The following is a 24,388-nucleotide window of genomic DNA, read 5'->3' as shown; positions in this document are numbered from 1 at the left end:
CCTAATTCAGATGATAAATTTGCTGAAAGGTTCAAAGAAAACTAGTTTGACTCCAACGATTATAATTGGTGACTTCAATTTACCCTCGATATATTGTCGAAAATACATGTTTAATTCCGGAGGTACGTATCAACCGTCATCAGAAATAGTGCTAAACGCAGTCTCTGAAAATTATTTCGAGCAGATAGAGCCGACGAGAATAGTAAACGGTTCTGAAAACACAGTTGACCTCTTAGCAACAAATAACCCTGAGTTAACGAGCATCAAAACGGGTACAGGGATTAGTGAACGCAGAGTTGTCGTAGCGAGACTGAATACTGTAACTCCCAAATCCTCCAAAAATAAACGAAAAATATACCTATTCAAAAAAGCAGATAAAAATTCACCTGAGGTCTTCCTGAAACAATATCCACTCCTTCCAAATTAACATCATAAGTGTAGACAAGATGTGGTTTGAATTCGAAGAAATAGTATCGGCAGAAATTGAAATATTTATACCAAATAAACAAACGACGGAGCTGATACTCCTTGGTACTCAGAACGGGCCAGAACATCGTTGTAGAAATAGCAAAACACACATGCCAATTTTAAACAGATGCAAAATCCCCAAGATTGGCGATTTTTTACAGAGGCTCGAAATTTAGCGCGAACTACAATGCGAGATGCTTAAAACAGTTTCCACAACGAAACTTCTCGAAACTCGGCAGAAAATCCAAAGTGATTCTACATCTACATCCATACTGTACTTCACTGTAACCTGCTTCGTTTTCGCATTTTCTTATGATTCTTCCAATGAGTCTGTCGGGCATCTGTTTTACCGACGATTAATTTTATATAGTCATTCCATTATAAATTACTCCTAATGCCTACTCCCAAATAATTTATGGAATTAACTGCTTCCAGTTGCTGACCTGCTATATTGTAGGTAAATGATAAAGGATTTTCCTATGTATTCGCAGCACATTACACTTGTCTACATTGAGGTTCAATTGCCATTCCCTGCACCATGCGTCAACTCGCTGCAGATCTTCCTGCATTTCAGTACAATTTTCCATTGTTACAACCTCTCGATACACCACAGCATCATCTGCAAAAAGCCTCAGTGAACTTCCGATGTCATCCACAAGGTCATTTATGTACATTGTGAATAGCAACGGTCCTATGACACTGCCCTGCGGCACACCTGAAATCACTCTTACTCCGTTGAGAATGACGTGCTGCGTTCTGTTACCTAGGAACTCTTCAATCCAATCACACAATTGGTCTGATAGTCCATATGCTCTTACTTTATCATTAAACGACTGTGGGGAACTGTATCGAACGCCTTGCGGAAGTCAAGAAACACGGCATCTATCTGAGAACCAGTGTCTATGTCCCTCTAAATCTCGTGGGCGAATAGCGCTAGCTGGGTTTCACACGATCGTCTTTTTCGAAACCCGTGCTGATTCCTACAGAATAGAGTTCTAGTCTCCAGAAAAGTCATTATACTCGAACATAATACGTGTTCCAAAATTCTATAACTGATCGACGTTAGAGATATAGGTCTATAGTTCTGCACAGGTGTTAGACGTCCCTTCTTGAAAACGGGGGACCTGCACCATTTTCAAATCTTTTGAAACTCTACGCTGTTCTAGTGACCTACGGTACACCGCTACAAGAAGGGGGCAAGTTTCTTCGCCAACTGTGTAAAATCGATCTGGTATCCCATCAGGTCCAGCGGCCTTTCCTCTTTCGAGCGATTTTGTTTTTCTATCACCCTGTCATCTATTTCGATATCTACCATTTTGTCATCTGTGGAACAATCTAGAGAAGGAACTACAGTGCGTCTTCCGCTGTGAAACAACTTTGGAAAAACTCATTTAGTATTTCGGCCTTTAGTCTGTCATCCTCTGTTTCAGTATTATTTTGGTCAGTGTGTCTGGACATTTTGTTTTGATCCACCTGCCGCTTTGGCCGTATGTGCAGTATGATAGCGGCGAGACACAATCAGTGCCTTCTCTGCGCGATAGCAATGGAGATACTACCGAAGACAGTGCTGCCAAAGCAGAGTTACTAAACACAGCCTTCCGAAATGCCTTCACAGAAGACGATGAAGTAAATATTCTAGAATTCGAATGAAGAGCAGCTGCCAACCTGAGTAACGTAGAAGTACCCTCGTAATAGTGAAGCAACTTAAATCACTTAATAAAAGCTAGTCTTCTGGTCCAGACACAATACCAATTAGGTTCCTTTGAGTATGCCATTGCAATAAATCCATACTTACCATATACAACCGTTCGCTCGACGAAAGATCTGTACCCAAAGATTGGAAAACTTATACAGGTCACACCAGTATTCAAGAAAGGTAGTAGGAGTAATCCTCTAAATTAGTCCCATATCATTAACGTAGAAATGCAGCAGGATTTTGGAACATATGTGTTCGAACATTATGAATTACCTCGAAGAAAACTGTTTGTCATACAGTCAACATGGATTTAGAAAACATTGTTCTTGTGGAACACTACTAGCTCTTTATTTGCATGAAGTGTGTGCTATTGACAAGGGATTTGATTGATTCTGTATTTCTGGATTTCCGGAAGGCTTTTGACACTTTACCACACAAGCAGCTTGTAGTGAAATTGCGTGCTTATTGAATATCGTCTGTTATGTGACTGGATTAATGGTTTCCTGCAGAGGTCACACATTGTAGTAATTGACGGAAAGTCATAGAGTAAAACAAACGTGATTTCTGGCGAACCCCAAGGTAGTGTTATAAGCCCTTTGCTGTTCATTATGTATATAAACGATTTGGGAGACAATCTAAAGTCTAAGGTTGTTTGCAGATGACACTGTCGTTCGACTAGTAAGTCATTGCAAAACGATTTAGAAAAGATATGTTTGGTGCGAAAGTTGACAGTTGACCCTAAATAACACAATGTGGGGTCATCTACATGAGTGCTAAAAGGAATCCGTTAAACTTCGGTTTCACGATAATCAAATCTGAAGGCCGTAAATTCTACTAAATACCCAGGAATTACAATTACGAACGACTTAAATTGGAAGGAACACAGAAAATGTTGTGCGGAAGGCGAACCAGAGACTGCGCTTTATTAGCAGGACACTTAGAAAATGTAAGAATCTACTAAGGAGACTTCTTACGGTACGCTTGTCCGTCCTCTTTTAGAATACTCCTGCGCGGCGTGGGATCCTTACCAGATGGGATTGACAGTGTACATCGAAAAAGTTCAAAGAAGGGCAGCACGTTTTGTATTATCGCGAAATAGGGGAGATAGTGCCACAGACATGATACGTGAATTAGAGTGGCAATCATTAACTTAGGTGCTCTTCGTTGCGACGGAATCTTCTCACGAAATTCCAAACTTTCTCCTCCGAATGAGAAAATATTTTGATACCGACCTACGTAGGAGGGAACGATCACCATGATAAAATAAGGGAAACCAGAGCTCATACGGAAAGATGTGTTCGTTGTTTCCGCGCGGTATACGAGATTGGAATAATAGAGAATTGTAAAGATCATTCGATGAACCCTCTGTCAATCACTTAAATGTGATTTGCAGAGTATCCATGTACATGTGTGGATATCAATATTATTAAATTGTGATGAATTGACTAATTTCATTAGGGAATACATGTGTTCTGATGGTGCAATTAAAATGTCAAACTTCTTGATGGGATACATCTATATGACGACCACGGGTAAACCGCTCATTATGCTTACTGCTCGCTTTACTGCGGTCAGGACTTCCTTGGAATTACCACAGAAAATTATTCGATAAGACACTGAGTGAAATTTGCGAAGTATGTCAGGAGATTAGTTTCAAAGAACAGCAGTTACACGGAGAGCAAAAGTAGGTGATCTTAAACAATCTTCTTCCTTGTGAGGGTGTAGGGATTCAGTGAGAACAGCCTTTCGTCGGTTGGAACTGAGCTGGAATAAGAAACCTCTAGCTGCAAAAGACGTGGTCAGCGCATATATGTCTGAAGAACGGCTTTGGCCTCTGCCCTCTCACATAGTTCACAACGGCTCTATTTTTCGGTCGGAAGCGTACAGGAATGTGGCGCGTACGTCTCGCTACGTTCATTAGTTTGGAGTCGGGCCAGCAGCTACCGCCTCTCGTTAGACATTTACCGCCTTCCCTTGGTAGCAGTGGAGCTATTTATCACCAACAGAACTCAGTAAACTCGCTCGCCGTTGCAAGAAGATCGTGCATTGACCGCAAACCAACGCCGCCACTCACGTGATAAGGAGTTCTGGAATCTCCCTCTTCGTAACTTTGCTCAGCTATCTACGGCCAGTACTCTCCCCGGCTTGAGCGTAGTGTACCTAGCTTTGCGTTAAATACATGTGCGCTGTGTTTTAACATTGCATAATGTCAGTGAAGGCTGCCTTCAGCCAAATTTTGTATTTTACTTAATGTTATTTCAGAATATAAAGATTTTTATTCCTTCTTATTTCTTTCTTACTGGTGTAGACATCTTTCCACCTTTTCCCAGTAACCAACCAAATCGGCAACTCTGCAAATAGAAACGTTGGTGGTGCGTTACACGATCGAATACTGAGCAGCAAATCAATTTAAAATCATGTCAGCCTGTTAACATTTACCGTGCCTGCCAACTGGGCCTGGGATTGCGAGAGTCGTGGAAGACACGTGGGGCAGCCACACAATTACTGAAATCATCATGATGTATTAGTTGTTGTCTGGAGTGATCTAAAGTTTAACAGCCACATAAATCTGTGGGGAGGGCAGATGCTATACTGATTTATCGGCAAAACTTTTTCATAGTCGTCTGTCTTCTGACTGGTTTGATGCGGCGCGCCACGAATTATTCTGCGCCAGCCTCTTCATCTTAGGTAGCACTTTCAACATAGGTAAATTATTTGGTCGAAGTATTCCAGTGCGTCTTCGTCTTCAGTTTCTACCCTCTACAGCTCCCTCTAGTACTATGGAAGGTATTCCGCGATGGCTTAACAAACGTCCTACCATCTTGTTCCTCTTCAATGTTCTCCACATGTTTCTTTCCTCGCCGATCCTGCGGAGAACCTCATTCTTTACCTTCAGTCCATATAATTTTCAACATTCGTCTGTAGCACCAGATCTCCAATGCTTTCTCTTCGGTTTGTTTTCCCACAGTCCGTTTTACTACCATACACTGCAGTGTTCCAGACGTACATTCTCAGAAGTTTCTTCCTCAAATTAAGGCCTATGTTTGGTAGCAGTAGACTTCTCGTGACGTGCAATAACCTGTTTGTCAGTGCTAGTCTATGTTTGGTAGCAGTAGACTTCTCGTGACGTGCAATAACCTGTTTGTCAGTGCTAGTCTACGTATGCCGCCCTTGCTCCGTGCGTCATGGGTTGTTTTGCTGCCTAGGTATCAGAATTCCTTAACTTCATGTACTTCGTGATAAACAACCACAAGTTTCTCGCTGTTCTCATTTCTGCTACTTCTCAGTACTTTTCTTTCTTGGATTTACTGTCAGAACTCGAAAGCGTAATTCGTACATAGCACACTCCGGAAAAACGCTCGTTCGACCAATTTATCAGTGAAGCTTTTAGATATGGGATCCTTAAACTGGATAAACGAAAGAGGTAGAAGAGATTGAAATAAAGACTTCACGATTCTTCACTGGTTTGATTGGTCACTGTAAGTTACAGAAATGTTCGATCTCCAATGGGAAACGTTCCAAGGAAGTCTTGGAACACATCAGATAGGCATACTCACAAAATGCTGAGGGCCCAAGTACACATGCGGATAAAGATACGTACTATTACTTACAACAAGGCACGTAATGTTAAAGACGCTAAAATTAGAGCAATTCAGGCTCATGTAGAAGGGTACGACATTCCTCCAGCGTGCAATCACCAATAAAAACGGAGTGTAAATGGGACTGGTACACAGTGTAAAAAGTGCGTTCTAACCACGCGCTCACAAGAAAGAATCGGTTGGGAAAAGTTTTTAACGTATAGTATAAATAAGCGCAAGGACGCGCACTTGCATTTGGCATCTGAAAGGTTTTGTAAGCCATGCTCATTTGCTGCGTAGTTTCATATAAAGCGCTATTTTCCCAGCTTTATTTAATTACTGATAATGGACAATAATAAAGTTTCATAGAATTTCCTGAATCACTGTAGAAATATAAAAATGTGGAAAAGTTTGAAGTAGGAACTAAACAGTAAAATATGTGCAGTTATCAAAATAAACATTTGTCTACATGCGCTATACCTTCATGGTGATTCAGTCTGAGACACCTTTTTAATGACTGAATTTTCTTTATGCAATATTTAATTCTTGTACTGCCGTTATTTGTATGCACTGCGTCGCGACTCATTCAATGATCAAACATATTGGGACCAGTTGGAAAATGTAATGTAATGTAATGTGTGTGTGTGTGTGTGTGTGTGTGTGTGTGTGTGTGTGTGTGTGTGTGTGTTCCAGCGATGCGTTTTACTGTACATAACTGCTAGGATTGAGGCACTGCTCGTAGATGCAAGCGTGTGTGTGGTTGTGCGCCTGAGTTCCTAATGGTAGGTGTTAATAAGTGTTACTTCCCAGAAGATCAGATGAGGCAAGGAGTCGGTCATTACTCTTAACGGCGGCAAGATAACTGAATGCTAAGTGATAAGCCACCTGTTACGGGCGATTTAGTCGTCTCATAGAATAGTGTAATCTTAGCTTGAAACATTTCCGCTGCTTTTTCCTGATTTCGACGGTTTCATTTAAAAACCGTGGAACAATCAACAGAAGTTAATATGTTAGGACATAAGTCATGCTTGCAATTTAAAATCGTGATAACTGAAGTACAGTGAAGAAAACCGGTATTCACCTAAGGCCTGTGAGACTTGGACCGTCCCAGCTAGTGACAAGAGCCGAACAGGCGTCTTAGAGATGTGCTGAAGGAAGATGTCTCGAGTACCATGGACAAGAGAAGTGCCGGAAAGAAAAATCAATGTTTCCAGTATAGAACTTATCAAAAGCAGTTTACCTCCCAATGCCACTCAGATCTACCAGCAGTTCCTTTTCCACATTTTGAGAAGAGTAATTTAAAAAAGGCGATCTTTCAAGGCAATATCAAATGCAGAAGACTTCGAAGAAGATTAAAGGCTTACCTCTTCACATTATGCAGGGTGTCTATAAAGTCCGGGAACACTGTAAATTATTTATTGCGCAAAAAACAAACATTGTACAGATTTCATACACATGTCATTTTGAAGAGGAAACCTTGGAAACTTTTTCGTGTATACCGCCCCATCGTAGTTTGGCAATGTGCCGATAGTCAGCGCCAGTCGCAGAAATGGCCAGTTCTGGTGCAGAGCTTACTTTCTGCGTATTGGAGTTGACAGTGTGCTTCAACTGTTCAACGGATGTTTAGAACAAAGTACGTTAAGAAGCCACCGACAAGGAAGGCCATTTACCACTGGCCCAACAAATTCGTTTTGACGGGTTGCCTGGGCCCAGCAAAGAGAAGCGGACGTCCCAGTGATAGTGAAGTGAATGTGGAGCGCGTACGAGATACATTCATAAGGAGTCCAAAGAAATTGCTGCGTCGTGCATCCCGTCAACTCTAAATGGCTCCAATGACAGTGTGGAAAGTCCTGCGACAGAAGCTGCCTATGAAACCATTCAAATTGGAGCTCAATGACGACAAAGACAAGCGTTTTGAGTTCTATTCGCAGTTGCAATAGTTGGATGGGGATGGCATTGTTGATCGCTTAATTTTTAGTGACGAAGCCACTTTTCACACTAATGGGAAAGTGAACAGGCATAATTATCGAATCTGGGGTACAAAGCATCAACACGAATGCATTGAATTTGAGCGTGATTCCCAAAAGGTAAATGTTTTTTGTGCCTTGTCACGTCGAAAACTGTGTAGGCCATTCTTCTTCGCCGAGAGCACTCACTGGATATTCCTACTTGTACATGCTGCAGCAATGGCTGATGCCTCAAATGCAATCGGACTCTCCGTTCATTTTTCACCTAATTTTCATGGTGAAGTTCGTGAGTACCTGAACACGGAGCTGCCGCATCAATGCTGCAGAAGGGTACAGCTGTTTCATGAAATGGCCTCCTGGATCACCAGATCTCACTCCGTGTGACTTCTGTGGGGACACTTTAAAGATCTGGTGTATGTACCGCCTGTACCACGTGATGTAGCAGAGCTCCGGGAGAGAATACGGGAAGCGACTGCCACAGTCGACGATGCCATGCTGGGACGGGTATGGCAAGAATTCGATCACCGTATTGACGTCTGTCGGGTCATTCATGGTTCGTATATCGAATGTTCATAAAAAATAGATTCTATTCAAAATACAATATGTATGACATCTGTACCACGTTTAGTTCATAGATTTAATGTACACCCTGTATTAAGAAGAGGTGATTGTCGTTGGATACGTCTAGTCGAAGACTGAGTTAATTAAAAAATGAAGTCATTATATTCAGTGATGAGTAAACCGATTATCGATTACTTCAGATAAGACTGTAACAATACGAGGCTGCGTTTGAAGCACAATACTAATTATAATGCAAGATTTTGAAGATAAAACAGCTGAACATATGTTAAGTTCCATGGCTCAATGATTGAATGTCGAGAAAGAAGTCCAGCACTGATTTAGATGGCATGTTGGTTAAGACACTGTACTCGCATTCGCGAAGAGCTGCGTTCAGTTGCCCATCCGGACTCTTAGATTTGGTGTCTTCGTGATTTACCTAAATCGCTTAAGGCAAATTACAGGAAAGTACGTATGAAAAGTACGCGGTTGATTTCGTTTTTCGCTCACACGGTCTGCCGTAGGTTTTGTGTGGTGGTGGAGAGAGGGGTAAGGGGTGGTGGTGGTGGTGGTGGTGGTGGTGGTTGTTTTACAGTGGTTAACGAAATAATTTAGAAGTTCCCGACAGCTAGCTCTGTCTATACTTGCAACATGTACTGGTTTTGTTCAAACTGACACACGTCTGTCGAAGCGGAGCAGTATGAGAGATCAGTTAACGAGAAGATAAGTTTTGTCGAGAAACAAGGCTAGATTTTATGGTAAGACGCCATTGTTATCTTAGTGGTGGTACTCTTTGCTGAACCTGCCTTCCAGCTTAACTGCCAGGTTTTCATGAAACTCCTAGTTAAAAAATAACTTTTCCGCTAAAAATAGGTCTCCGGTATAGGCGCCCCTAAGGGAGGGCAAGGAAAGGTACTTTCCTGAAATATTAAGCATCGTAAGATTCTCAGCCTTTTTCTAGAATTGTCTGTGATGCGACTAAGCCCCAAATTTAGCACTGCCCGATTACGACTGGAAAAGGTGCACCTTTAGCAAGCACTACAAAAGATCAGTTTATCAGGATATTCTTGGTAATTCGTTGCGTTTCCTTAGCGCCGCGGCGGTTTCAGCGTTACTTTTGCCTTGGCTGATACGGACCTCAGAAGAACATTGCCAAAATAGTCGCCAATCTTTTAGACATAGCGCGACGTACGGCCATTGCGTTACCAGGTGTGCTGTTCATTCGATATGACTGCACAAGGACGTATCAAACGGAAGAGACGAGTGCGGTATTGGCTCCGTCGTTAGTTCTTAATTGTCGTTCTACCGGTCAATTCGAGGATTGTTTCGTAAGATTTGACGCATTTGTCTCGTCGAATACTGGCCCAAGGTTACATATTACCCAAATACAGAAAATACAGCTTTCAAAACGTTGTTGAGCTTTTATTATGGCAGTGTTGAAAAGGTCATGAAAATAACGAAAGAAATCCATTAGCATAATTAGACGTGGAGTTTTATGAGCAAAATATAGTACGAAAGCCGAGTAGGCCTCTTTCGTTAATTTTTAGTTTCTCAACTAAAAGGAGTATGAAACGGGGGCATTTTTGCTGGTTATTTTTGCTGATATCCAGTAAGTTTCAAATTTATTTTTATTAACAACCTAATATTGAGGTATGAACAAAAATAGATCTTGCAAATGATTTCTAGCTTTATTTCGTATCTCGATGGATTTAATATTGTTAAAAAAAGTGAACTTTGCAGATGATGAAATATGGTTGCCTGTTATGTACGAAAGTAATCTTGAAAAACATATTGCGTGGATCGCTATCAAAAGTTAAAGATACCTTTAGTTCGTGAAATTAGTATCTTAGGGCCCAACGAATTAAGTTTACTTTCTGTCCAAATAAAGTTCTTAGAGCCCAACAAGTTTTAAAATTCGTCGAAATTTACATATAAACGTCGATTTTAGAATCTTACCCACCCTTGGATAAATTTAGAGGGACGCCAGTGGGCCTCAGAGTTCTGAAAGTGAATTGTGGATTGCGAGGTTCTTCATCCGTTTAACGATGCATAGCTTTCTAGGTAAATTCTTAACATAATTCGTGCGCAGTGAATAATGCCAATATCAGATAATATTTTTAGTATTTCTTACCACCCTGTGAAGAAAACTCACTTGTAATGAACACTGCATAAGAGGTGAATATTGCTTTTGAAAATACATTTGATTTTTGAGGAAATAGATATTTTCTTGTTTAGATTTTACGTAACTTTCCCCGAATGTAGAGATCCTAGAGAAACTTGCGTTCTTTTGCTTCGAGAACAAGCTCGCTCAGCCAGTTAGATGGTGTGGAATGACCTACGCTTCAACGTCGAACCAAACACACAGTGCAGTTTGAAGTTCCTTCCACTATTAAATCTCTTCCCGAGAGCAAGTGATTTCAGTTGGCGAAAAAATTCTAGTGCCGTCCACGATCAATTAAAATATCACGTAAAGTATCTCGGTCAGCAGAGGTAAAATATCACATACGGAAGAGCTCTGAACTTCGAAAAGTACCGTAGCGCTCTCACTTAAGCTCCAGTGTGTAATCAGGTCAGATTTAACTAAAAGCATGTTGTATTTACAACTATGAGCCTAACCCGGCTGTGAAAGCCATATTATATCCATTTCTGTTAATACGTTGTCCAATGATTGACATAGAAAATGAGTCACAACTTACTATACGACCAGACTAAAATTTTGAAGAATCTGCTTTGCATATGAGTACGGCGATAAGTTCAAATATTTGAATCTCATTTGTTTTGTTTTGACCTGCCATAACACTTGGATACCTCTTAAACTACATCGGAATGAACGTGTTGTGAGGTTAAGGCAATTTATTTCAGTGCATGTAAAGAATTGAAAATCATAAGATAAATGGAACACTTCTTATAGTTCGATTCTTCCAAGAATGTATCAAACCTGCAATGCTGCCGGAAGCTGAGACCTGAAGCAAATCCTGTGCTTACTACAGATGTAACAGGAAGACAGAACGCCGTTTTTTTAAATTTAGTATTTGATTTGAAGGCACGGAAAACGCATTGTAAACGAGCAGTAAATGTCACAGTACGCTTCATACCGAATTCACCGTTGATGTGGTTGGACGTAGTCTCACTTCGTCTCAACTTCTTATGGAGCCGCGTCTTGTTCGCAATCTGTGAACGAATTCTGTAATATCCGCACTTTGTTTGCGAGCTTGAGCTGTGTACGTATTGTGTAGATCAGGCGGAAATGGGTGGGCGAGGAGAAACGCCTGGCATTTCCAAAACAGGTCGTAACGAAAAGACCAGAAACGATCGGCCAGTGTGTCGGACCAATGTCGGTGAATCCAATCCTCGGATCAGCTCCAGATCCCAAACACTACTGTACCTCGTAAGCCATAGCCCAAAGAGCTACGCTAAGCAAGTGATACTCGCTTCCACTGAGGTGAAAAAGTGTAGTATTTGCGCTCTCATTGTAGACACACACCATGTAGGAGGTCGAAGCCCTCACTTTCTGAAAAGGTCAGAACATTTTATATTCCCCGCTTGAAGGAAAACTTCAACCATTGCGGTTTACTTCTTTCACACCTCGTGGCAGATGTTTCTTCAGCCAACATATTTTCTGCTGAGTGCCCACAGGAGCAGATGTCCCATTTTTGTGGAACTCTGCGATCTGTTGTCCGTTTATCGTCTATTTGAAGCCAACAGGCTCATTGTGTGACGTCTAAAGAACCATATTGTAGAACCGACTTTCAAAGAGCAGACAAGGAATATTCTACTCATCTAAGAAATATAAAATAGTGCAACTAATCAGCCTTCAAGCAGTTATTCGTCGCTCACTCCATGCGTGAATGGTACAGCAAGAAACCATATAATATGGTACAATAAAAGGTACCCTCTTCCATGTACTTCAGCGAATTATGAGAATAGCTGAAGTAGTGTTAAAGTATTAGTCTTTGGTTGACATCTTCATGCCACTGGAGCGTTTCCTTCTGGAGTGTAGGCCTATTCAGTGTGGGCAAGGACTGACTGACTGGTTGATATACAAGACGTTCTAAAATTCGTTTAACACTTCAGTCAGATGTCGAGACGATTGTTTCATACCTTTCAGCATTCTTTGGTATTTAGTTTCTTTAGACTCTCACTTTCTATTTCTTATTACACATACATACTACTCAAGCTGTCATCTGGTGCTAGGCGGAGGGTACCTTTTGCCACTGCTATTCATTTTTCCCTGTTCCACCCACGAATGGAGCCAGGGAAAGACGGCCTACATATTTCCGTATGAGAAGATTTCTTTTATATTCATGGTCCTCAAAATATGCCTGTCAGTGAGTGGAATCTTAACGTTTGTCCAAAGTGCCGGTTCTCTATGCTTTCTGTATAGTTTTTCGCGAGAAGTATGTCTTCGGTAACATCCAGCAGCACGCATCTCAACTGATTTGTTGTCTTCCTTCTAGCAGTACTCAAGGATGGGTCGCAGTAGTGTTCTGTACGCCGTTTCCGTTGCACATGAGCCACACTGTCTTAGAACTCTTCCAGTTAACTGAAGTCGATCATTCGCCTTCCCTAAAACTGCTCTTTCGTGCTCGTCCCATTTCATGTCGCTTTCCAGCGTTTCGTCGAAACATTTAATAGTCGTGATTGTCAAGCAGCGCGCTGCTAACAGTATCCGAATGTTTCGAGATGGTTTTTCGTATTCATCTGCAGTAACTTTAAATTTTCTCACATTTAGAGCAAGCTGCCATTCATCACACGAAATAGAAATTCTAACAGAGCACCAGCGTAGAAATATCGTAATATGCTCAGATACGTTCTGTGGCATACGTGTGGTGCAAGAAAAATATACAGCAGGAAGCTTTTACGGGAAGGTGGTTCCATCCGTAAACGTACGGGGTATTAATTCAGCAGGGGCAGCTAGAGGCGGCAGTCTGCTGTCAGCGCCAACTCGCAGCACGCTATCATCTCGTCGTAGTGGAAAGGATGACGTCAGCGAGAAAAGGAGCAGCCGGAAGTAGCGAACAAGAAGCTGCGACCGGACTTGGTAGCGGCACGTCCCTTTCAGCCCTGTTACCCACGCCTATGGCTGAGAATAGATTTTGGAATACCGCTTCCAATTAAAGATGTTTCCACCAGTCCCATTCGTCATCCCTTAAGACACTGGCCCATTTGGAGTTTTGTGAATGGTGTAGAACTGGTACTCGGCAGTCAACGGATCTCATCGCTGATTTAAACCAAATAAAAATGAGACAAAACTGACCCACCATGATACAACGGATCAGTATACTATTGTGGAAGCAACGACAAAAAGCATGCCGAATTTAAAGGAAATGCCTAAGATGGGAGAAATTTCACGAAGTTTGAAATTTAGGGTTAACTTCTGTGCGAGGTGCTTGTAATGTATTACACAACGAAACTGTCTCGAAATCTGCCAGAAAATCCAAAAAGTCTGGTCGTATCTAAAGCCATAGGAATAGTAATGTTTTTGATAAAATTACTAGATATCAGCGATCAGAATATATATTTTTTAAATAATTATAAGTCTAGACCGCAAGGCACGTTTATCAAGATGACCGGTTTTGATCTTCACATCTTCAGACCTTCAGCCAAATTTATCGTCAATTACTGTGAATGGAGCAGGAACAGCTATTGTCATTCAGCGGGTCCTGCTCCACGCACAGCCATTGACAACCAGTATGGATGTAGGTCTGAAGATAATTTGATAGAAACCGGTCATCTTTTAATAAGCGTGCCTTGCGGTCTGTACCGTTATTACTTTCATGGTAATGTGTTGTGTTGTAAGGAATTGGGGACGGAGAGGCTTCGTCCCACACCGAACCCGGAGTTGTTAGGGACCCCTCCCCCACCGACACCAGACAAGTGTTGCCCCAATGTTTGCGTGGTAGAGTAATTATGGTGTACGCGTACGTGGATGGAGTGTTTGCGCAGCAGTCGCCGACATAGTGTAACCAGGGCGGACTAACGGGAACCAGCCCGCATTTGCCGACGCCGATGGAAAACCGCTTAAAAACCATCCATAGACTGCACGGCACACTGGACCTGGACACCAATCCGCCGGGCGGATTCGTGCTGAGGACCGGCACGCCTAACCAGGCGCACACACATGGTAATGTTAGTGATGAGTATCAATGAAGCGGAGTTTCTTAATACGTTCCCCGAAATTCCTTCACCAAAGAAGGCTAAGTTAAAATTCCAGATTTCGAATCAAGAACTGCTGCCAATACGAGTAACTTTGAAGTAGATGTCCTCGCTGTAGCAAAATGTCTTAAATTACTTAGTGAAGAAAGTTCTCTGTACCAGATTGAATACCAAATTCTTTTCAGAGTATGCCTATATAAATTTCCATATGTAAGTCACATACAACTGCTCGCTACACCAAAGATCCATACCTAAAGACCAATAATAAAGAAAGGAAGTGATAGTAATCAGATGAATTACAGACTGGTATCCATGTCGTCGATTTGCAGTAGGACTTCGGAACATGCACTGTGTTCCAACATTATAAATTACCTCTTGGACAACTCTATTGGTTGCACAGTTTCAAAAAATATCGGCCTTGAGAAACATAACTAGCTCTTTGTCATGAAGTAATTAGTGATATCGAAGGGGACCTCAAATATTTCTAGATTTCCAAAAGGATATGGACATCGTTCCTTACAAGGGACTTCAGATTGCGTGCATACGGAGTATCGTCTGTTCTGCGGCTGGATTCGTGATTGCTTGTCAGCAAGGCGACAGTGTGTAGCAATTGATGGAAAGTCATGCACTAAAACAGAAGTAATATTTGGCATTCCCCAAGGAAGTGTTACACACCCTCTGCTGGTGCTGATCTGTATAATCGATTTAGAACCCTCTGCCAGTCACTTGAGGATGATCTGGAGTACTTACGTAGATGTCGACAGATGCATTTGCCAGTTGGTTGCATCAGCGCTGTAAGATGGATCGACACGAAGTCGTAACAGCACGGCAGAAAGAAGCCTGTGAATGAAGTTGCCCGATTTGTTGGTGTGTCAACGCAAAGTGTCCAAATTGTGCACAAGGAATCGTGAACTACATTCTGCCATGTAATACTACGCAAGAATATAATTTCAGAATGATCCCAGCTGACAGGGACCGAAGCTTTTCGCGCCATGTCGATGGCAGCCGATTTCAAAAAAGAAAATGCTGTTATGTGGATGAAAGTCCATTTCAGTCAGCTGAGCTACATGCATTGGACATGGCGAGTTTTGTACCTCGCCAAAGGTTATTTCTAATACCGCCAGATAGCTGCACTTCTCCAAGGGCCAAGGAAAACAAACTGGGCAGTAGCTGAGTGGAAGCGCACAGTGTGATCTGAGGAATCCATATATGGCATCTCTTCAAATTCTGTATGGCGTCGGGTGTACGAATGGCCCAATGAGGCCCCCCTTTAAACCGCATTGTCTTAGTGGTGTAATTCAGCCCAGAGATGGTTCCAAGATGTTTTGGTATTTTTTCGTACCATAAGTTGACCCCACTCATTCAGATCACCGTGAACGTGAACACGAACACAGTTGCTCTTTCTGGTACGTCTTCATGATAAATACGCTGTGGACATTCCCGTCTTCCAAGATAACAAGGCAGCACTCACACTTTCCTGGCTTGAAGATTTATGCGTTGGATCTCACCTTGACTATTCCAAAATCACCCAATCTTAATTCTAAAGAAAATCTTCGGGACTATTTGTAACAGCTGGTGAACCGTACTATCAATGTCTACGGAATCCAATAACGAATGAGCACTTTCGGTCGAATATGACCAGACTGTGACAAATGGTATTAGCGTGAGCAAAGGTGGAATGTTTCACAGCTTTCTGAAGTCTCAAGCTGCCTCTCCAAGAGAGGTGTCGAGAGGAGGCTTTAAGCTGTTCAGAGTGGCTAGCTGTACAGCCAATATACAGCCACACAATACCATGTGACGTTTCCTTAGCTTTTTGTATATTTAGAAATTTGAAATGGTTTCGCCAGTTATAGATTTTTGAAATCAAAGATAGTCCTCGCGAGTCGCAGTCAGCGTTAACATTATTGGCACCGATTTATTTTTTAATAAACGGGCTTCCTATATTTAATAAACGGGCTTCCTATATTTAATAAACGGGCTTCCTATATTTAATGAAGTGTTAATACAAAATTTGTCATAAATGTAGGCTGTTCTAATAGATTAAGTTCTTGGTTTCTTAAAACATTAATGCCCTATATAATTCTTTTTCGTTTTCACTTTGTTGTGGCCTATACGAAGTGTTAAAAAGCTGAGCAGACAAAATTTTTTAAGTCTTCCCTCTCGTTTGAGGCGACTCGTCACAAATTCCTTTTGTCAACCTCTTCATTCCTACTTATCTTCCCTTACACTTTTTACACGCTACATCTCCCGGTAGTGCCATGGAAGTTACTCCTTCACCCCTCAACGCAAATCCTGTTGTCCAGTCCCTCCTCATCAGTTTTTTCCCCACATGTTCCTTTCTTCGTCTGCGGAGTACCGCATTCCTTATTCTAATTTTTAACATCCGCCTATAGCACCATATATCAAACTTTCCGATTTTCTTCTTTTCATCACACATTGCAGTGCCCCGAACTTACATTCTCAAATTCCTTTCTCAAATTAAATTAGATATTTAATTGTAATAATTAGTCAGGAATGCAGAGTGTATAGAAGAGCTAAAAAGCATTTTTATATCAAACAAAAGTGTCACAGGTGCACCGTTTTTCTGCTAGGGATCCATGAAGGTTTTGATGCTAGTGATGCTCAGAGACGGTGTTCGAACTGCCGTGTGATGAATATTGTAAGAGATATTGCTGAAAACGTCGTCCACTTACATTAATTCACAACTGCGATCTGAGTGCTTACGACTAACACACTCGAAATAATGGCTGGAGCGTCCAACTGCCTTTCGTTGGCACACAAATAGTTGTGCATTAACGTAAACTGTCGACGTTTTCAGCAATATCTGTTAAATAGTATACCTCAGATGGCAGTTTGAATAGTCTCTGGACATCCCTTGCGTCCAAATCTTCATGCGTGGAAACGGTGCTCCTGTGACATTGTCACTTAAGAATGTGTTCCTTTTCATGTTATCTGAATTTTCTTGAGTGCTAGGCGTAATTTTTTACACCCGGTATAAGCTCTTGAAATTAATCAGCGACAATCTTATTTTTATTTCTTTCAGGACTACAGCGGAAGACTGAGCCGAGAGGAAGGCAGACTACTCTGAGCAATCATGTCCCTTGACGAGGTGAGTAGGCGCGGCTGCAGTGCAGTTAAATTAGCAGCTATTAGAGTTGTTACATAAAACCTATTTGACTATAGCCTATACGGTGAAGAAATAAAACTCGTGTTTGGAGGAGTGGGTACACATTCTAGTCCAGCTATTGTGCTTCAGGCTAATAGTTTAGATGACTCACACACTCAGCTCGAACGTTCCATCACCCAAGTTAATCGTTTCTGAAGTCACTAGAGCTTCGGCATCAACAGCAGTGCGACCTAAGAGTTGGTGTACCCCTTTCAGCTACTATTAGGAAATTAAGGTTTTCAACCAGGAAAATTGCGGAGAAATGTCACCTCGTCTTTACGTCGAGGTATCTAGCTTGTTTATGAATGACACTTGCTGACCGCATCGTCTTATACGTGGATTTTGTTTTTAATGTTCTGTTGAATTCTGAGTCCGGGACAAGTTTGCTAGGTTAGTAAAAAGACTTTCGTTGTCTCATCTCACAGAAAAGTAAAGCTGACACATTGCCTTTGCATTGTGATTTTTTTATAAACGTTGACAGCATACTAGTTCCATTCTGGATTGGGAAATATATTCAAGCAGTATTGTTCAGGGTACGCTGCCCTTAGTTACTTCAGGTTGAATTTTCGACGTATACAGAAAATCAAACGACGTACACATAATGGCGAAAGAAACTGAAAATCCATGTACTATTTCTCACTACCCAATATTTATAGACGTATTGCTACATTTTTGTAGTGCAGACCCAAGTCTGAAGAACTACAAAGTATTGGTTTGGTGCGTAAGTTCGTATCGCTTTTCCTTAAGTTTACGACATATACACGTGAGACTTCAGTCAATAATATTCTCCTTGACTATTTAAAACAGTCTACTGCCCACGCTGGACTGAACTTTCAGATTCCGCGACTGTACGATACACATGGTTTTGAGGCGAAGAACTCGTGGAGCCATGTTCGGAGCGCTATTTCATCCGGAAAGGGAGCTCCTTGAAAGTTTTTAGATATCACCCAGAAAAGGTGAAAATCTGAGGGCGCAAGGTAAGGCGAATAAGGTGGGTGTTGAGTGACAGACCGCCAGGGAGAGCGTTGGAGGGATGGACTCCATGAAGATTTAAACCAAGTGTCAATAGATGTGAACGGATGGCGGATAGCAGCAATGGACAGAATACTGTGGAGGAGGAAACTTGTAGATGCGTGCGGTCCACTGGGCCTGATCACGTAGTAGTAGTAGTAGTAGTAGTAGTAGTAGACTTCCCAATCCATCGCCTGTATAGTGTTTTTTAGCACAATGCGGGCTGGCGTTATCGTGGATTAGCATCACATTATGCAGTCTTCCAGGTAATCGTGCTTGAACTGCGTGTAGCAAGAGGTCTCAGCTGTTGACAAATGGCAGAAGTGATGGTTAAACCTCAGGGAAGCAATTCATAGTACATCACAGCTTCGTTATTCCACCAGATGCATGACTCTTTTGTGCGCATAAGATCTTTGTGCTGGGAGTTGAAGCTGTTTCGGCCCAACCATTCTCCTCCTCATGTCAGCATTAAGCCAACATTTCCCGTCGCTAGTAAAAAACAAGATAGGAATGGTCGGTGTTGTTCACGAGCCAAGTGATGACGAGCAAACAGATGCGCGTATGCCCACCCAGTTATTCCTCAGGATTTCGGCTTAGAGCATACCCGCGATTTTTGAACGTTCTCCATGGCGTGCAAATGTCGCTCGATGGTAGAATTATCAGTAAGTCACATTTCTCAGTTCTCGAGTACACTGATGTGTGTCATTGTCGACTAATCCGTTTAAACGCTCATCAAACTCCGAAGGTCTTCATGGACGTGGAGTCACTAACGTCAAAACGTTCCTCCTCGAAATGAGAGAACTATTTCTTGTCTTGCTCTGCCCAGCGGCATTATCCCCATACACGGTGCACATATTTCTAGCTGCCTCCGCTGCAGTCAACCATCTATGGATATCAAACAGAAGAATGTCTGAACTGTTCAGACACTCAATTTTCTAGCGTCCATAACTCCACACAGTATCTCCAAATGACAATATGTAAACTCAAGTAGAAACAGTGAACTACAAATAAACAGCAATGAATAAACGAATAGCAACCGGAATAAGTTGGAAAACAAACTCCACGAACATATGCACTAACCTAATAGTTCACACGTGAATGATAGGGTAGCATTTGAAATTCGCGGAGCTGCCTAAACGGAACACATTGATACACAAAAATGTTCCAGTAGTGAACCAAGCGATAAAATCGTAACTCTGGAAACACCGTACTTGTTTGGCATCAGTACTTGCCAAAAATTATCGAGCGCGAATCTGTCACTTTCTTGCCTCCCTATTGTCAACACAACCATGAAGTATCCCGCACGGCTGCTAGATTTTCATCGACGCGCGACATCCCCTTCCGGCCAAGTGACTATGCCGTTGGTCATAATACATTTCACTTCGTCGGTGATCACCAACTTTGATTTCGAACCTTAATTTTATATTTCGCAATAGTCATATTGTAAACCTAATATTTTGGTAGTCCCGCCGCTAGAAAATAAATGGAATGAATTTGTGACTATTTTCCGTATGACTATGTGCGTTGATATGACGTCATAGTGACTACGCTGAATGTCACAAACACCGAAGCGTCGACGCCGAACGTCGTAGTCAGTCCCACTGCCGTAAAGACGCCACCGATTAGGCACGAAAATTCCTTGTTACGGTTCGCCAGTCTAGTCATTTTGTTGTGGTCGTAACATCGCTGACAATACAAAATAAACGGATTTGGTTGCCAGGCACAGACAGGTACTGCACAATAAAGCACACCCATACCCAGTATCTTGAGACGCAACACTTACATGGAACCCCTTGAGTACTAGGTCGCAAAAGCCCAATGTTGTTTACGGCATTTGATGTCTACCATGCAGCCGCAATATTGACTGATAATGGCAACAGGAGGTGGGACTGGAGGTATCCAGCGATGAGCACGGAATGAGGCTACAGAGCGTAGTTGAATTGCTTAGTCTGAGAGTAACTCACAAAAGTGCTACAGTGGTGGTATTACGAAGCATAGCAGTGTCAAGGTTAACACAGAGGTTGCGGCCCCGCAATCCCACTCCACAGGGGAAAAGGGCCGCGCCACAAAAGTCGGCGAGGCTGGCTGGAGTCCCGCCCAGCGCCGCCGCCACCGACGACGCAGTGGCTGCTCTCAAAGCCGCAATGAAGGCAGAGGGCAGCCATGCAGAAGCAGCTCGTCGCCGTTCATTTGGAGCTTCAAAAGCTGCGAGAAGAATTGAGGAGGGTGCTGAAGACACCCCCCCCCCCACCCTCCGGCGCCACCTCTACGGCGGTCGACAAGCAGGGGTGGCTGTGGCGACGCAGACGGACGTTCCGCCGCAAACGGACGTGCCCACTCAAACGGACGTCGCCCCGGAACCTGTAGAAATACAGGAAACCGGGGAAACGCCCATGGCCGTGGCACCGTCCTCCTTCCCCACCTGCCGACGGGGAGATAAAGCAGCAGGGGAAACAAGAGGAAGAGGCTGGGAAGCTTCACACCGACGTTATACCATTCCCAGACAGCACTAACATGCCCCAGGTGCCGAAGAAGATAGCCACCACGCTGCAGGATGGGCGCTACAACACGCACAAGAACCCATACCTCTTTGCACATGTCGAAGGGAACAGAAGCCATCACTACCACATAGGCCGCTTGAACCACATGGACAGCGGGCGACCATGTTCGAATTCTCCACAAAGGACCTACACACCATCAACGCAAACCCCGTCTTCACGCCGTGCGACTGGGACTACATCCTGGAAGATGCAGTCGTGCTGCTACGGAAGGAGGTTCGCGACGGCGAAAGGAAGCTGTCAGCAGAGTTGGAGGCAGCAATACACCACGCCACGCGCGAAGGGAAGAAGACCCAAAATCACAAATCCCACTGCTAGCATGCCTGCATGCTAGCAGCCAGGATTAACCAACGAACGCGCGAGGACGGACTTAAAATCAGGAAACACCTTAACCCTTCCAGCAAGGAATAGAAGGAAAGGCTGTCAAAAGCTAAAACTCCCCCCGTCCCCCCCCCCCCGTCCCCACCCTCGGGCCAAGGACAAGGCCCGTCAGTAAAGCGTCAACGTTAAACGAAGCAAACATTGCATTATATGTAAAATAGCAGTTGCCGAAGTTGACATTTCGTCAGAAGGAACCCAAGGAATTTTGCAGACTGGGAAAGAAGTGGCAAACGAAATACTAGCGTTACTGCAAGATGAGTCAATGGAATGCGTAGTTTCGTATACGCTCGACTGTGTGGGCAATGCATATGGGGAGCACAATGATTTCGATGTGTCCTTAACAAGTTACAGTGATATCGAAACAGTTGTAGAGCCACGTAGTTAATCATCCTTGTCGGACAAATAGTCACAAATCCTTTCCAGTGAAATGTAGTAAAGGACCATCTTTGTCCAAGGAGCGTGTTGTAAACACAAGTGTATCAAAGATCTGCAGCATAATACAAAAATTGTAAAAAAATTTTGAACAAGTCCGCAGCAATGTGACCGTGTAGCGCATAAGAAAAACTTGTTTTTTCGTAAACTGCTGTTTGCGCGTTTCGAGAATTCTCCAAACAATTTACGTTGGATGTTCATAATACTGATTTACGTTCGAAGTGCATCACGGCCACTGCTCCGACAAGATGTGCGTCTGGCCCTAATTTTCGTCTGCTGAAATCCGCACTCGGCTTTGATAAGAGTTAAGAGTGGACGTATTTCAGTGATCGTCACACAAAATTTAAACTCTTTTTCACATAATTGTGGTGTAGAACGTATTTATGTATAAAGCTATGCGATAAAAAATTTCGTATCAGATTTTTAATATTTCACGCACGAGCCTCTTAATTCGGTGAAAAACATACTGTCATAATTTTACTGAAGCAGTTTTTGTGAATTTTTCTGTGCGTCATTTCCGTTGCCGTGGTATGTCAAATGGAGTCATGGCAAAAGTGGTTACATGTTGCATACTGTGAAATGTTAAGTTAAACAGTTGGTTTATCGTGCGTACATAAATTACCACAATGCTGAATTACGTCAACGTGTTACTAGTGCCATTGTAATAAGCATTGCGTCGTGTACTTCTAAAGATGCTTAACACAAACGTTGACAGTTTTACCAATTGTATCTTAACATTATGTACGGCGTATGTGATTAACAAAAATCAGTGATGTTATGATATGCAAAGTCCAAAGAATAGGTTGTCCTAGAAGATCCTAATTATCACGTTGGTTGTTTCAAAATTGCTTAACTAGCTCTGTTACTGCAAAAGAAACAGGAATTAGATGTAAGGCAGATCCGTGTATGACGGAAATAATACACATTTAAAAGTTTGCAGATATTAACGCATATATTTCTCTAGAAAACTGCAGTCGAACCTATATAGTGGTATTCCAGGCTCTGAAATAAAAACTTAAGTTCAATGAAATGTCTTAACAGCAATTCATACTCCATTAGAAACAGACGTCTGGTGGTCGCTGACATCGACAGATACGCCGCGGAGCATTGTTGATTGCCTGAAGAGTCAAATGTGTCGGCCCAAAGGAGCTTTGTGATCCGCTGGGCGCGCCGTACTTAAATGATGGACTTCTCGAAAGAGACACCTTACGAACTTCCCCTTCACAGATTTGATTCGTATTGATAGTGTGTGTAGACTGCCAGGCTTTTACCCTTCCCAGCACCCTACTACGGTATTGGGTGACAATGCCTCAACAGCAGATTTTAAGTTTTGTGAGGGGGGGGGGTTTATCATACCATCTAAGGGTGGGCACCTGGCCACCTTTGAGGCCTCCACCCTCCCTCCATTTTAACTGTCACCCTTTCTTTGCATTTATCTGAGTTCGTCTTTCCCCTATGTTTTCATATCGCCTTGTCTTTTTGGACTGGACATTTTAGTGTGTTGCAGTGACTGGCTCATCCACTTGTCTTCTAGTCTATCAGACAGCCCAGACAATGTGCTCCCTGGTTTTAATTTCTTCTTCTGCTTCTCCTTGTGGTGTGAGTTTTCCCCATTTCTTGTTAGTTTGTTTCGTTTTCTCTTTGTGGTTCCCCATTCTTTCAATCCCTCCCACTTTCCCAAACTAAATTTGGGTGTTACCTTGTGCCTTATTTGTGTCAGGAAAAAGGGACTGATGACCCTGTAGTTTGGTCCCTTCATACCACTAACCAACAAACCCTCCAATGGAATGTTCACGATCTTTGGTCCCACAAAGAGGATTTACGGCTGCTTTTAGCAATGCAGCGTTCCCTAGTACTCAGTGTTCAGGAAACAATATTGTTATCACGACCACTTTGAGATTCACATTTCTTCCTGTTTCGTTTTGTCCTTCCCCTGAGGTCGGCATTCCATCTTGTGGGGGCATTATACTGCTAATGGGGATATTGTTGATAGTCAACCCATCTCACTGACCACCCATCTTCAAGCTGTTGCAGTTCTCCGTTTTGTTCCTCACCTGACATTTTCCCTTTGTGCCATTTATATCCCTCAATCATTCAATGTCCCCAAGGCGGACTTCCTTCGGCTTATTACACAGCTACCTCAGTCATTTCTGCTACTCAATGACTGTAATGCACATCATTCCCTTTGGGGTTCTCCCAGAACCTGTCAGAGGTGCCCTCTTGGCTGATCTTCTTAAAACACTGGAGCACCCACATTCCTTCAGACTCCTCACACACCTATTCCCATTTGGACCAATGCTTCTGCACTGCCCAGCTTTCCCAGCACCTTGAGTGGTCTGTTCTGACACCTACTCAAATGACCATTTCCCATGTGATATCCATATGCTCACTCGTACCCCACCTGTGTGCAAACGCAA

The 24,388-nt window shown here is 42.7% G+C and overlaps 1 protein-coding gene across 1 annotated transcript in view; it reads left to right on the top strand.

The window, feature by feature from the left end:
- The window catches only part of LOC124605836 (acyl-CoA-binding protein-like), an 82,909-nt gene that overhangs the window by 35,227 nt on the left and 23,294 nt on the right, over window positions 1-24,388 (top strand). The window contains exon 2 of the mRNA XM_047137767.1: window positions 17,467-17,532. Within this exon, the coding sequence (XP_046993723.1) occupies window positions 17,518-17,532 (15 nt within the window). The 5' untranslated portion in view covers window positions 17,467-17,517. The remainder of the gene's footprint in view (window positions 1-17,466; window positions 17,533-24,388) is intronic.

The sequence above is a fragment of the Schistocerca americana genome, chromosome 3 (genome assembly GCF_021461395.2).
Source record: "Schistocerca americana isolate TAMUIC-IGC-003095 chromosome 3, iqSchAmer2.1, whole genome shotgun sequence".
In the NCBI taxonomy this organism is placed as follows: domain Eukaryota; kingdom Metazoa; phylum Arthropoda; class Insecta; order Orthoptera; family Acrididae; genus Schistocerca; species Schistocerca americana.
The sequence above is the reverse complement of the archived record's forward strand: the minus strand, read 5'-3'. Positions and strand labels throughout refer to the sequence as shown.